The 14,532-nt window shown below is 30.7% G+C and overlaps 2 protein-coding genes across 6 annotated transcripts; one reads left to right on the top strand and one right to left on the bottom strand.

Annotated features, from left to right (window-relative positions):
- The first annotated feature begins 3,143 nt into the window (after window positions 1-3,143).
- LOC107609377 (heterogeneous nuclear ribonucleoprotein 1) lies at window positions 3,144-7,130 on the top strand. Of its 3 annotated transcripts, none has more exons than XM_016311324.3 (4): window positions 3,144-3,740; window positions 4,048-4,274; window positions 4,558-5,761; window positions 6,496-7,130. In XM_016311324.3, exons 2-4 carry the CDS (start codon window positions 4,053-4,055, stop codon window positions 6,507-6,509), a joined length of 1,440 nt encoding a protein of 479 aa, XP_016166810.1. In that variant the 5' UTR covers window positions 3,144-3,740; window positions 4,048-4,052; the 3' UTR covers window positions 6,510-7,130. The 3 variants fall into 3 exon arrangements, with proteins under 3 accessions (XP_016166810.1, XP_016166811.1, XP_088350072.1); XM_016311325.3 differs by having other exon boundaries at window positions 3,150-3,740; window positions 4,053-4,274; XM_088493946.1 differs by lacking the exon at window positions 3,144-3,740 and having other exon boundaries at window positions 4,032-4,274.
- Window positions 7,131-8,762: 1,632 nt separating this feature from the next.
- On the bottom strand, window positions 8,763-11,296 carry LOC107609166 (uncharacterized). 3 transcript variants are annotated; one of them, XM_016311016.3, is made up of 2 exons: window positions 10,941-11,296; window positions 8,763-10,067 (listed from the first exon to the last, which is right to left on the bottom strand). In XM_016311016.3, exon 2 carries the CDS (start codon window positions 10,063-10,065, stop codon window positions 8,908-8,910), a length of 1,158 nt encoding a protein of 385 aa, XP_016166502.1. In that variant the 5' UTR covers window positions 10,066-10,067; window positions 10,941-11,296; the 3' UTR covers window positions 8,763-8,907. The 3 variants fall into 3 exon arrangements, with proteins under 3 accessions (XP_016166502.1, XP_088349220.1, XP_088349221.1); XM_088493094.1 differs by having other exon boundaries at window positions 8,763-10,085; window positions 10,941-11,280; XM_088493095.1 differs by having other exon boundaries at window positions 8,763-10,088; window positions 10,941-11,248.
- Between the last annotated feature and the right edge of the window lie 3,236 nt (window positions 11,297-14,532).

Raw genomic sequence — 14,532 nt, forward strand, 5'->3', positions numbered from 1 at the left:
CAGCCAGAAAATTAAAGTAGTAAGCAATTGACTCTGAATTAAAAAAAAAAATATAGGAGACAAAAATAACCTAAAATCTTGTTGAAATTACAATATTTAATGTTTTTAAATAATTTTTTAAGAAGCAAAATATTGGTAATTGCATATAGTGGTGAAGGGAAAGCATTAATGTATAGTAGCCTCAATTCTTTAGAAAAATTCTCTAATATAGTAAACATAAGCATGTGTTTTAATAATGTGATATTTTAAAATAGATTTTAAAAATGTGATATTTTAAAATTTGTGTTAAACAAAAACAGAAATGTCACCTTCTGCAGTTTTCATATGTCAAAAATGCAAGTAGCGTTTCATTTATAAAAAAATAATAATTAAATAATTATTAGAAGTAGATATAATTATTATTGTTATTATTGTAGTAGTTATCATTGTTACATCAACAGTTGTTATTTTTTTTATTATTACATTAATTAAAATTAAAACTATAAAAATTTGATATAATATTTTTATTATTATTAACAGACAACACAATGGAAAAAAATGAATTACAGCTAGTTTTGTTAACACACACCTGCCTAGTATTTAATTGGCATATTTTGTTAATGTTGCAAGTGTGAGGAGTGCATGAAGTTAGTCCCACATCAAAAAAAGCAAAGAAGAGTGAAGAATTTATAAGATGAGAGACTCATTTACTTGACACCTTAAGATTTTGAGTTGAATGTAGTGTCTTCTCATCTTATGTTTTTTTGCTTGATTCCTCCCCGAAGTTCTCACGGTTGACCCAACATATTTTTCTTGTAAATGAAACACTTGCATCTAAAGTGTAGTGTTCTTTAATTTATAACGTTTTCTCTTGGGAAATTTAAAGAATTAGAACGCTACATATAATATTTCACATTATTTGTATCTCATCTCAACACATTTTTTAAATATCACATTCTTATAATATTTTTTTTTAATTTTTTATTTCTTGTAATCAGTTTTTTTCCCCCTTTATACATGTGAATCAGTCTCAATTCTCATCAAATAATGACAAATTTATATATAGTTACTATATATCTACATTTTTAATTGCATACCCATCCATCTCTAAACAAAGAAGTAAAACAAAATAAAAGCAGGACCAATAATGTAAATGAATAATAATAATAATAAGGGTAATGTTAGGTAGACAAAAAAAAAAACAGTCAGAACTTATTTTATTTAGCATTAATTAATTGTTGCGATAATTAATAAATGCTAAATAAAGTAAGTTATGACTATTTTTGACTGATTTTCTTTAGTTACTAAAGATTTCCGAATTATAATATGTGTATATATATAGTAAGTAATTATGATAGGTTCAAATATGGCGAATTATGCTTAGGCTTAGTGGATAGCTTTCATCAGTATATGTATATATACCCACACATGTGAAGTGGAACCAATTTAATTAATTACCATAATAATATAGTGGGGAAAATGGTACCATCTAGCCTTGTCATATACATGACTTAGCTGCTAATACCACTTCAGCTATATATATATATATATATTGACCTACCATTATTATTATTATTATTATCAAAGAAGGTGTTAATTCAAGGATGTGGTACATTATTTGGAGTGTTTTTGAACTACAAGTATTATTATGGCCCCCTTAATTAATCTAGCTATGATTTCTTAGTCCACCATCAATAATGAAGTGAGAATTGATGATGGCAAATTGGCAAAGCATTCATGACTTCAATTTTATTTTTGGGATCTTCAATCTGACATATTAATGATTAATCTGTCACACGGATCTAAATTTTATTTAAAAGTTTGTCATTGATCAATAAACTAATGCATATACAATATAGAATTTGAATCTAACACTTGTTTAAGCAATTGACTAAGTTAACCAAGTTAACCAATTGACCAACTCAAATAAATTTGACTTCAAAAATATTATTATTAGAGCAAGGTTTTGTATTAATTAATCTGATTTCTTTACCTAGAAAAGGATTTACAAATTAAAATATGCATGATAAGCAGCTTCAATAGTATTCATACAAGTTTCAAGTAGAGAAACCATTTCAGAAAATATATTAATTATATAACCTTTGTTCTAGCGTAATCATTAATATATGATTAACACTATTATAAAGGGATTATATATAATCAAAGTATGAGACTATGAGTTTCTTTTTCTTTTTTTCTCTTTTTTTTTTTTGCTCGGAATATTGTTTGAATACGTTTTCTCCGAGATAAAGGCTTAGACCCAGCCCAACAAGCCCATCCCACCTTCAAAAAACAAAACAATAAGTAATGAAAAATTTAAAGACATCGAAAATAAAAAAACACATGATATTAATATATTCTTTATATCATATTTTGATGTTTTTAAACGAATTAGGAAAATATAATGCTTTAAAATATATTTAAAAGATGGATAATTTTTTATATGGTTTCAAATAAGAAAAAGAAAAAAAATTAAATTCAAAATACTGGAAGTCAAATTTTACTTTAAAAGATGAAAATAAAAAAGAAAAGAAAAAAAAAGAAGACAACCGTGTAAGTAAAATTCTGTATAATTAAATACATCACAATTAATAATTTTTAATTAATAAAATTGAAATAAATATTAATAATAAGAAGTACCATGTTGTTTTCATGAAATACTATCATTTCAGGAATTTAATAAAAAAAAGTTCCAATAATGTAACATAACATAGATTTTCTTAATATATATATATATATATATATATAAAACAAAAACATTTTTATATTCTACATCAAATATTGGATATATATATATATATATATTAAAATATTTGAATTTGAATATACAAACACATATGATCATTTCATTTATTTGACCATGTTCAAAATTAATCATATAAACATATAATTAGTAACCACAATATATATTATAATATAGTCACCGATATATATATATATATATATATATATATATATATATATATATTGACCAAAAATAGATATAGTAATTTTAAAAGAGAAAATAATATAACCCACCAAAAAAGGAAAAAAAATAAGACTTGCATTTTAGTTTAGGATTTAATTTAGATAAGCTATTTAATTTAATTTATTTTTATATTTTGTAGGCATTATAATGTGTTGTCATAAATTGGCCCTCCAAATATTCTTGCACCAGAGATTTGCAGTGTGTCCCTCTTTCTCTTTCTCTCTAAATTGATATATAATTTTTTTTATTTTCTTTAAATTTCCTTTTTTTCAATAAATAATTTAAAAAAAAAAACAAAGAGAAAATAAGAAACAGAGAAGAAGAGGATGAGACCACATCCTCTGTTTTCATTGTCATTCTCACTTTCTTCTCCCATTCAAATTTTCACATAACCTCTCATTTATTTTATTTTATTTTATTTTTCTTTCTCTCTCTCAATATCATTAATAATTGCTAATTAAAAGTTTTCATTTTTTTATTCTTTTGGTTTTTTTTTTCATCCATCACCTTCCATTTATGGTTCCTTCTATTTCTTTTTCCCCTTTTTCCTTTGATCTCTTCATCCTTGTTTGAATCTCTATCTCTGATCTCAGAAACCAACAACTAGAAGAAAAAAAAAATTGATTTTTTCTTTTTGGTTGTTGTTTTTGGTTGATTGATATATTCTGGTTCCCGTTTCTTATTGATTGGGTGCTTCAAAGATCCGATGCTCTTAGATCGAATTTGACAAAACCCCCCAAACTTCGTATCTGATCGAAGCACCAACTGGGTTCTGTCTGAATTTTGAGATAAGGTGCGACCCTTCTTCACAGATTCATACTTACCTGCATTTCTGATTTCTAAAGATTGAATTTTTATTCAGATTGAGCTCAAATTCTCCATAATTCAATATAATTTGCATTTAGATTGGTTCCGGTGTTGAATTATGGATCATTACTGTGTAATTCATCTTATGTGTATTGAAAAAGATGAAATTTTTGTTTTGATGTTTTTGCTTTTTTGATTTGGAATGAGAATTTTGGACTGAATTATGTTGAAATGTGTTGAATTTGATTTGGTAATTGATTGCAATGCATAACTTGGAATGATTTTGTTAACAGAACAGATGGAATCGGATCTTGGAAAGCTCTTCATTGGGGGGATTTCATGGGACACTGATGAGGAACGCCTCAAGGAATATTTTGGGAAATTTGGTGAGGTGATAGAAGCTGTGATCATGAGGGATCGGACAACGGGTCGTGCTCGTGGATTCGGCTTTATTGTCTTTGCTGATCTTGCTGTTGCAGAAAGAGTAATTATGGATAAACATGTAATCGATGGCCGCACGGTGAGAGTTTGTTTCGTTGTTAGATGCTACATTGCATTGTGCCAATTCATATCTTTGCTGAAATTGTGTTAATATTAGAGATCATTGTGTTCCTCATTTTTTGTAATTTCCTCCTATGATGATGTTAAAAATTATGTTTGTTTTCTGGCAACATTGGGATGATGCTTAGCAACTTAGATTAAAGTATGTGCATTGTATCGAGGTTGATCTTTTCTAAGCTTTTAAGCAAGGAAATTGAAGATGACTTCAATATTTTGATCAAATTTCGGTTCTTGATTTTCAGGTTGAAGCAAAGAAGGCTGTTCCCAGAGATGATCAGCAAGCTATAAATAGGCAGTCTGCTAGCATGCAGGGATCTCCTAGTCCTGGTCGCACGAAGAAAATCTTCGTTGGAGGTTTACCATCAACGATCACGGAAAGTGATTTCAAGAAGTATTTTGATCAGTTCGGTACAATTACTGATGTTGTAGTGATGTATGATCACAATACTCAGAGGCCAAGAGGATTTGGCTTCATCACTTATGATTCGGAAGAAGCTGTGGACAGAGTTCTTTATAAAACATTTCATGAACTCAATGGGAAGTTGGTTGAGGTCAAGAGGGCAGTTCCGAAAGATCTTTCTCCTGGACCCAATCGGAGCCCATTGATAGGATATAACTATGGTTTGAATAGGACAAGTAGCTACCTAAACAGTTATGCTCAGGGTTTTAATATTAATCCGATAGGAGGCTATGGCGTAAGGATGGATGGTAGATTTAGTCCACTTTCTAGTGGTAGAAGCAGTTTTACCCCATTTGGATCTAGTGGTTATGGAATGGGAGTGAATTTGGAATCAGCATTGAGTCCAAACTATGGAGGAACTTCCAATTATGGGGGAAATATAGGGTACGGTCGAATATTTAGTCCTTTCTATAGTGGCAATTCAAGCAGGTACACTACTCCTATTGGCTTTAGTGGGGGCAATGCAAGAAGCGACACTCTTACGAACTCAGCTTCTAGGAATGTCTGGGGAAATGGTGGCCTGAATACTACGACTAATAACCCCGTCAGCCCTGGTGCTTACTTGGGATCAGGAAGTGGGGCTTTCGGTGTTTCAATTGGAAATAGTGGTACCAATTGGGGTCCATCAGTTCCAACGCAGGGTGGGGGGGCTGCTTCCGGCTATGCTACTTGGAGCAATGTTTATGCCGGTGGAGATAGTAGCATAGGATTAGGAGGAGGAGGAGGGTATGGAAGGAACACCGGCACAAATGCGACCCAGTCCTCTACATTTGCTGCACCAAACAGTGTTTATGATGGACCCTATGGGGAGTTATACCGCAGTGGTTCTGCTTACAATGACTCTACTTGGCGGTCCGCTGCTTCTGAGGTAGATGGTTCTGGTGCATTTGGTTATGGTCTTGGCGGCATTGTTTCGGATGATCCAGTGAAGAGCTCTGAGGGTTTTATTGGGAATTACAATGTAACAAGTAGACAATCTAATAGAGGTAAGATCTTTAGCTACATTTTTATCTCCAAAAGAAAATGAGATCATACTTTGTAGATTTTTGGTTGGTTACTTGCAAATTATGTGCTTTTAAATATTTATAATTCGGTACATGAATTATTCTGAAGCTTTGAAAAGAAATCATCTTCTAGTTTATGATAGATAAAGATAGCATTGTTCATGTTTTCCTTTAGTCATATTCCGAACACTCTAGGTACCAGACTTTGTATATACGGAAATCATCGTTCTTTTTCTTGAATTGTGATGGCTTTGCCGGAAATTGTTATTGAAATCTAATATAATATTAGCCTCATGTAGTGCCTAGCTTTCTTGATTACTTTCATTTTCAGGTATTTGAATGTTTCATGTGAAGTTAAATTGACTTGAAAGTAAAGATATAGACGTAGATCGGTCTTTCTATGTTTAAATGTGTTTGATTATTTTCTAAATGAATAATGCATTGAGATTTGCAAACTGAATTTGTTATATATATACCTTCATGCTTAATGAATTAATGTGAAAACCTTGCTACTTAATTTCTTTTCTAATCTTATGAAGAAGAACAAATGCTCAATAGACAATGATTTAGTCATGAATTTTAATACAACAACAATACACATAGGTACCTTGAATTTCATAGGGTACATTTCAGTGTAGACTATATATTTTCGACCGCATCTGAATTAATACTTGTTATGTTACTCATGTTCTTTATAATTTCTCAACTTGATTCAGGAATTGCTGCTTAGGAGATATGTTAATTTGGATATGTCATTGGTAACAGTAGATCAAAGGAAACTGGTAATGAGGTATTTGTGAATTCATACGTCTCCGTCGTCACTTAAGGGAAATATCAGCAGATAAGGGAAGTTAATCAATCATATATAGCTAACGGTGTTCTTTTATTTTGAATTATACATTTTAAGAGAAATCAGTTTACAAGGGATGATTTTGTGTTAAAAGGTTTCGGTTCCTTTCTTGGAATTTGATTTTGAGGTGTAAAATCAGATTGCGGGATATATACTCAGGGAAGATTGGTTCCAAATAGTGTAATAGTTGCATCCACAGAAAGGTTGCTTCATCATTAGCATGTTTAATGATAGTGTATGAATTTCTTTATTTTTTTTCTTAATTATTTTTATATTTTCTTCGTTTTGCCGCTGTAACGCCTTGGCCAATCTGTTTGTTCTTGTCACCATCTTTTTACTTTGTGGGACATTTGATCAAATTGTAAGTGAGGTTGAGCTTGATTGATCAAGTTTGAAACATTTAGAGGGGTATCCATCTAGGATCCCCCATCAAATAATTATGTGCTTGAACAGTTCTATTATTCTTTGTTAGACTTAAATGTTACAAAACTTTATACTTGATTTATTAAGTCATAATATCAATCTTCTATGCATAATTGTGTATTGAAGTATTGAGCATGTTAATGAAAACAATTATGTGTAGCATGCACATGCCTCAATTATGTTAGAGGTTTTGTTAGCATGTGTAAGACATCCTTGGAAGTTGGAAAGCAAAGCATGACAAGAATTTGAGTTGGATATGTGTCTTATATCTTTTGATACTTGGAATGCAAGTAATCACCCTATTAGGTGTGTTTGGCAAAAGGTGAAAAAAATGAGTGAATATTTTTTGTTTCTTTATATATGCATGTTTTGATGATGGAAGCACCAATTAGTTCTATCTAATTTTGAGTTGTTCAATTAAGGTTTAAATAAAGTTAGAAGGATGTTATACTAAAATAGGAATTGAAAACCTAACATGTTTTTTTCAAAAGAGGTTGTATTATTTATCACACAAGGTATTGAAAATATGGGTTTCCTCTTCTAACTATGCCATAATAGTGAAAGAGACACTAACATATTGATGGCACCGAACCCCATATATAGAAAAATCAAAGTAACTTGAAAATTGAAATAAATGTATTGAATGAATCATGCATGCTTTCCTTATTCATAATGTTCCACAGGGAATATTCCGGTGATGGACAGAATATGAGTTAGAATCAAATAATACTAGTGTAACTTTAAGTAAATATTACACTATAGAATAATTTTTTAAAATTTAATTTTGATGCACTGTCAATGTAAAACAATTTTACACATGCATCCAATTATATAATGTCACATGAGCAACTTTTTACCTTAACTGTGTGAATAGTTGTCCAAACGAATGGGTTAATTGTATGACTGTGTAAAGTAGAGGTGTAAGTTACCGAATCGGACCGAAAATTACCGCAAAATCAAACCGAAAATTACAACAACTGATTTGAAAACCGAAAAAATTGGTTTTTTTTTTGTTTTTTTCTGACAAAATCGATCGGATCGGATCGGTTCGGTTTCCGGTTGACTCGATAGAAATCAAACCGGACCAAACCAAACCGAAAATATACATACATTTCAATGTTTTAACCATTTTAACCTTTAACCTAACAACAAAAATTTCCAATCCCTAACTATTTCAATGTTTTACTCTTATTATTTTAGTTTATTGACTATTTTAAACCTCTAATTATTGTGATTCATATTCTTTTCATTAGGAATTAAAAACCGAAAAAACCGACCGAACCAAACCGCTGTTGGTTCGGTTTGGTTCGATTCAATTGTTGTAAAAGCAGCAAATCGAATGGTTGTGTGTCTGTAGGAACCGAACCGATAACACCCCTAGTGTAAAGCATTTTACACTCGGTGCATTAAAATTGAACTCAATTTTTTACTCGAGATTGGTTAAAAGTTTGTATCTTATATATCATTTCTAAAAATTTCACATCAATTCAAATCGCTTGTTATACCATTTATATATACTTAAAAATCAACCTAATATAATAGTTAAAGACTAGAGGTCCATGATTTGTGTAATGTTGACACTCCAAGACTCAGAAAAAAGCTCTTATATAAAGCAAGGTGTTACATAGAACAGGTCTTGAAAATTTAGATTCATGTTATACACAACATGAACACATTGTTAGATGAAATTTGATTGCACAATTATTCACATTCACAACAAAAGAAACACAAGTTATATAAGATAGGAGCAAGCTTGTTTCTGATAAGTACAAAGGTTATGGTTCCCACACTGGGATTGTACATTATTTCTGTTCTTAACTACTTATATCAGTCTCCATTTCCAAGTTATCTAACCTCAGAAGAAAGCTCTACTACCATAGAACACGCGCGAATTACCACTCCTTGACGCCTGAAGCTTCTGCTCGGAGCTGCCGGAGTTACCTGAGCTACCTACTCCCTTCTCACTGTCCATATTAGGAAGCTTCATTTTCGCCAACGACTCGGTGAATTGCTGCATACTTTTCATATACATGTCTACTATGTCCTGCTGCACCATGCTTGGCTCTGGCTCTGGCTCAATTTTCAAACTCACAAGAGGTTTCGCGAATGCTTCCCTACTCGAGGAATCACTATCACCATTTTTGACATCCATAGTTTTCTTCTCTTCCTTAGCAGCAGAGGATTCTGAGCTTGCAGCCACCGAAGGAGACGAGATTCCATTTGTTGATACACTGCTTGGTGGAGAATCAACCTTAGGAGGAGGTGGAGGTTGCATTGATTCAACACTGCTATGGTTTTCAGCATCCTCAGAACATTGAATGCTTATGTATTCCGAAACCATCAAGCAATCTTCCTTGGCTATTTTCGGATCAGGGAACTCAATCTTGTCTAAATCTTCCACCAACGACTCGCTGCACGGTTCTGAGTCCTTGTCAATCTCATTTGCAGCCAATTTCAAAGGCATTGAGGATATTGCCATAACATCAGGGGAAGCACCGGAGTAGGCAAGTGAAAGCTGAACAAAGCCGGCCGGAGAATGGAAAAGATCGGTGGAAGAAAGCGAGAACTCTTTCTCAAGCTTGCAATCCTTATTCACCAGAACTTCAGAAAGAGGCACCAAAGCAAAACCAAGCAACTGGTCTTCTAGATAGTTCCTGACCCGGCTCAGCATCCAAATCTCACATTTCACAGCCGAATCAACAGTCCTAACACTTAGACTTAGATTCTCATTGAACACAGGGTTGTTTCCTCCACCATTGATGATCTTGGTTGAGACAGAGTTATCAGGATCACTTGTCAAACAAATTTTGGCATAAACATCTTGCTTGTGGTATATGCAGATGTTATGAATGTCCCTGGCCTCATGGATGTAAACATCAACAACACCCATGAAATCATCCTTTGTTCCATTGACTTCAATGTCCTTGGACAAGGAAACATCATGTTTTTGCTTCTCATTATCAACCAACACAGATTTCTTCAATGGTGACACAACAGATTGTGGGGACTCCATGCCTAGAAAAACCACAAAAACTACTAGTATTTCTTTAGAGAGAATCAAAGTAACTAACTATGACTAGAAATTGGTATTAGTACTAAATTTTAGGCACTACCCTAAAATTTATCAATCATGTTACGTATACACTAAAAATCAGCTACCAAATCAGCCACCCGTATAGAATACATATTGAAATACAAAATACATATTAAAGCAAATGTATTTAAACACAAATATGAGGTGACTAATTTGCATAAACATGAAGAAAGGAAGAAGGAAAGAAAGGCAAAACCAACACTCAACCCCCCAAATGTGAAAAGAGTAGTACTAAGAAACTTCAACTTAAATTCCTCCACATAACCCAAGTGGAGCCTTTAAGCCTTTGCAGCTAAGATCAGCAGAAAGACACTACTCAATTGGGAGTAAAACAAGTATGAATTCACAAGTATCAGAACCCCAAAATTGAGAATTTGAAGAAACACTCAAATATACATACCCACCAAAACATTTCAAAAAAAAGAAAAAGGAACAATCATGGGGTAGTGCCAGATTTGACAGTATTCCAATAAAGCTACAAACTTTTATGCATAATATTCTGTTGCTCTACACAGATAACAGTGTCACCAGAATCCAAGGTAAGAGAAACGGGGTAAGCAAAAAAATAAATAAATAAATAAAATTGGCACAGTGTCCAGGGTTAGTGTCACCATAGAATCCAAACACAATAATAAGGAACATAAATTATTCTCCTTGAAATTCCTCAAAACACAACACCCTGGGAGGAAGGAAAAAGAAAGTACTACTCCAGAAAAAAACAAAGAACAAAAATAAAAAACTGATTTTGATAAAAAAGGAAAAATAAAAAACTGATTTTGTAGTTGTGGTGTTACCTGCTTTAGAAACTTAGCTTGAAAAGTCAAAGTGTTTGAGTTAGAAAGCTACAACCCAGTTCGTGAATCCGAGGAGTTGGTGTTGGTGTAGTTGGAGTTAGAGTGGTTAGAAGAAGTAACAAAAAAAAAGAAAGCTTCTTGTGAGAGTGGTTTGGTTTGGTTGTGTTGTATCAAGGGAAAGGAAAGAGAAAGAAGAAGAAGAAGAAGAAGATGGATAAAATCTATGGCTGCTGAGAAACACTGACTCAAAAATCTCAAAATCTTTGAGTGGAGTTGTCTGGAGCTTGTGACTCAAAGTGTGTTCAATTAATGTCTTCAATTTCATCCGTACAGTATATTTATACGCTTTTACACATATTGAGCGGTAAAAACTTAGGAAGATTTTCAAGTGTATCGTGATACCGGTATATCAGTGATTTTTAACCGTTGTTTTTAATTATATCTAACGGTTAAAAATCACTGATATACCAGTATGACGGTACACTTAAAAATTTTTCAAAAACTGAAGTGCACCGTTAATTTTATATAGAGAAAGTGAATTGGAAAAAATCTTTAAATAATTTTATAGATTTGATTAAATTATTATTTAATAATTTTTAATAATTAATTTTATATTAATTTTTTTTTTACCAAATATAAGAGATTCGAATCCGCAATCTCTTAATTGAGTATGTGAAAATTATGTCATTTAAATTATTTTAAATTAATTGCATTTGAATTTTTGTAATATTAAATATGTATCTATGTATTATTACGATGGCCATCCAACACGGTATTATATTTTTTGTTTTTATTGATTTCTTTTGTATAAAATAATAAATATAAAAATATTATAATTATATAATAAAAATTTTGTAAATAATATAGTTTAAAAGAGTTATATGGAATATTTTTTACAATAATTAAAATTAAATATATTATAATATAATAAAAGTTAATTTAATTTATAAAATTATAATTTCACTTTAAAATATCATGTAAATCGTAACTTTAAAATTAAGAAAGCTTATAAAAATATATTTCTATAAATAAGAATATAGTATATAATTTAATTTTAACATATTGTTAGTATAAACAAATAATATAAATAATTAATTATATATTATTATATTAACAAAAATAATTAATTTTTTAATTCATTACTTAAAACTTTTTTTTGGCATTATTAGTCTTTTAAAATTATCATATATATATATACTAGTTTGTTCATGGTATTTTTTAGTTCGATAAGATAAGAATTAATGGTTGTTCTCTCATATTTTCTCTTAGTCTCACCTATGAAATAAATGGTGAAAGATCAAACTTTACTCTCTAAAATGAAATTCAAAATTTAGAGGATCCAAATCCGACAAAATAAGGACTAATCCGTCGCAAATTGGAACTCTATTTAAGAGTTTGTCACTGATCAATGAATTGCTGCATATAAGAGATAGGATTCGAACCCTCGACACTTGTTTAAACGAACGAGTGAGAATTAATAACTTACTAATACATATAATAATAAAGGATTAAAATTTAAAGGATCATAAATTAGAAAAGTGTGATATTTATAATTTTTTGTTAATATGATATTTGATGGATGGAAGGGCAACACAAACCAATGAGAGTAGGTTTATGTGGGCCATATGATCCATTAGCAATTGCCATTTCATATGACTTTTTTTCTGTGTTCTTTTTGTACACTTTTCTTGACATTTTGCATTTTATAGTTATATTCACTGCTCACACTTGTCCCCACTTGAGACTTTTGGTGAATGCTGAGTGCAATCTCTGTCCTTTTCTATTTTCTTTTTATTTCAACTTGAAATATTATTGTTGTTATTTTAGATAAATCACAATAAAATATTTATTTTTTTTGTTTTATTTGTATTTCAAAAATTTTGGAAATTATTTAATATTATCTTTGTAGCACAACACAAACTGTTGAAATTGGATAATTATGCAATACTTAAGGATGTTATCACATGTAACTCTCCTATATATCCTTAATGTTATCCCTTTACCAAATATCTTGAATATCCAACATTTTTAAGAAATTAGCTAGATATTTATAGTTATTCCTTTTCAATATTGTTACGGCTCTACGGGCCGGCCGTCATATACCAACCACCTCTTTTTCGCTTGCACACTTGACTGACTAGAACGTCAGAGTATTTTTGCAAGTGACACCCCTCCTTTTCACATCTGAAGAGCTCAGGATCTCGCCTACTCCAATCCGGAGACGTACGACCATATGACTTCCCCTTTTTGGATCGGGATATTCACCCGGTCCGTCCGGTACCCGACCTACCGAACAAATATCTAAAATATTGTAATTTAATTTTCATGTATTGTAAATATAAAGAGTTATATAAATAACCAATGATAAAAAATATTAGTATTTTTGTTATAAATGAGATTATTTGATGTAATTATAGATGAGTGAATTTTGGAAGTAAAAAGTCAACACATGAAGAGGTATGTTAGACACGTGGCAACATCCCAACTAACACGTGGAGGCGTGTTGAAACACGTAGGGAAACGTGTTGAATGTTTCCACAATACTTTAATACGTTTCAAATGCCAATATTCAAATAAAACACCATCACCACTTCTATATTAAAAATAATATTCCCATGATTTCATATATTCACAAAAAATAATTATTTTTAAATTAATTACTTAAAAAAATAATTAAATGTATGAATTCAGTTGGATAATATTACAAAATTTTTTACATGTAAGAAATTATTTTACTAATGACCATGTAATTAAATTAGAGATTTTATAATTTATTTTCACACGGATAATATTAGAAAGATAAAACATAATCAGTCTAAATAATTTAAATTTATCTTATTTAATATTTATTTATTATAAGATGTATTAAATAAAATTAATAACAATAAATTTTAATATTTTTTTACTAATGTTCTTTTCTAATCAAATATTTCCGTTCTCGCACATATCACTACAACTTTTGCACTTTATTGGTTCTAGAATTTTGCCCCAATTTTTCTTCGTTATAGGGTCCCATGCCATATGCTTCTCGAAAGCATTGTGCAACTATTTGCAACAAAGTTATAAAATAAAAGATTATTGTGGCGTCTTCATTTTTATTCTTCATTCATCAGCCAAAAATGATTCGATACTATCATATATATCAAAAGAACAAAAAAGAATGATGAGGGAAAAAAAAAACTATATATATGAGATAGACAAAGGGTGTCAACTTTACTACTATTCAACATCACTTAATTGTACCTTTGAAATGTATCAAATTACTTAAATTACACATCCAATTAATGAACAATATGCACAACTTAATTCTAATTAGGAAAAGTCTAGAAGGACAACAATTTTATTAAATTTTGGTCAGCATATAATCAACAAAATAAAAATAAGTAATCTCATACCATTAGATAAAATCTCACACCATTAAAAATATTATTAATAATTACTTAATAGCTACAAATCACAAAAGTTACTGACCCTTAACACTCCTCTTCCAATTAATTAGCGTGTAGACTTCTAATTCATTAGCTTAATTTCCTTTTCTCGCATGTGACCTATGACATATGACTTGAAAAGACTTGCTATAATATTAATCAAT

This window comes from Arachis ipaensis, chromosome B7 (genome assembly GCF_059453495.1).
Source record: "Arachis ipaensis isolate K30076 ecotype BB chromosome B7, ASM5945349v1, whole genome shotgun sequence".
In the NCBI taxonomy this organism is placed as follows: Eukaryota; Viridiplantae; Streptophyta; class Magnoliopsida; order Fabales; family Fabaceae; genus Arachis; species Arachis ipaensis.

Coding starts and splice junctions, on each gene's coding strand:
- LOC107609377 (XM_088493946.1), top strand. CDS start 4,032: ATGATTTTGTTAACAGAACAGATGGAATCGGATCTTGGAAAGCTCTTC. Junction 4,275..4,557: donor ATGTAATCGATGGCCGCACG/GTGAGAGTTTGT, acceptor CTTGATTTTCAG/GTTGAAGCAAAGAAGGCTGT.
- LOC107609166 (XM_016311016.3), bottom strand. CDS start 10,065: ATGGAGTCCCCACAATCTGTTGTGTCACCATTGAAGAAATCTGTGTTG.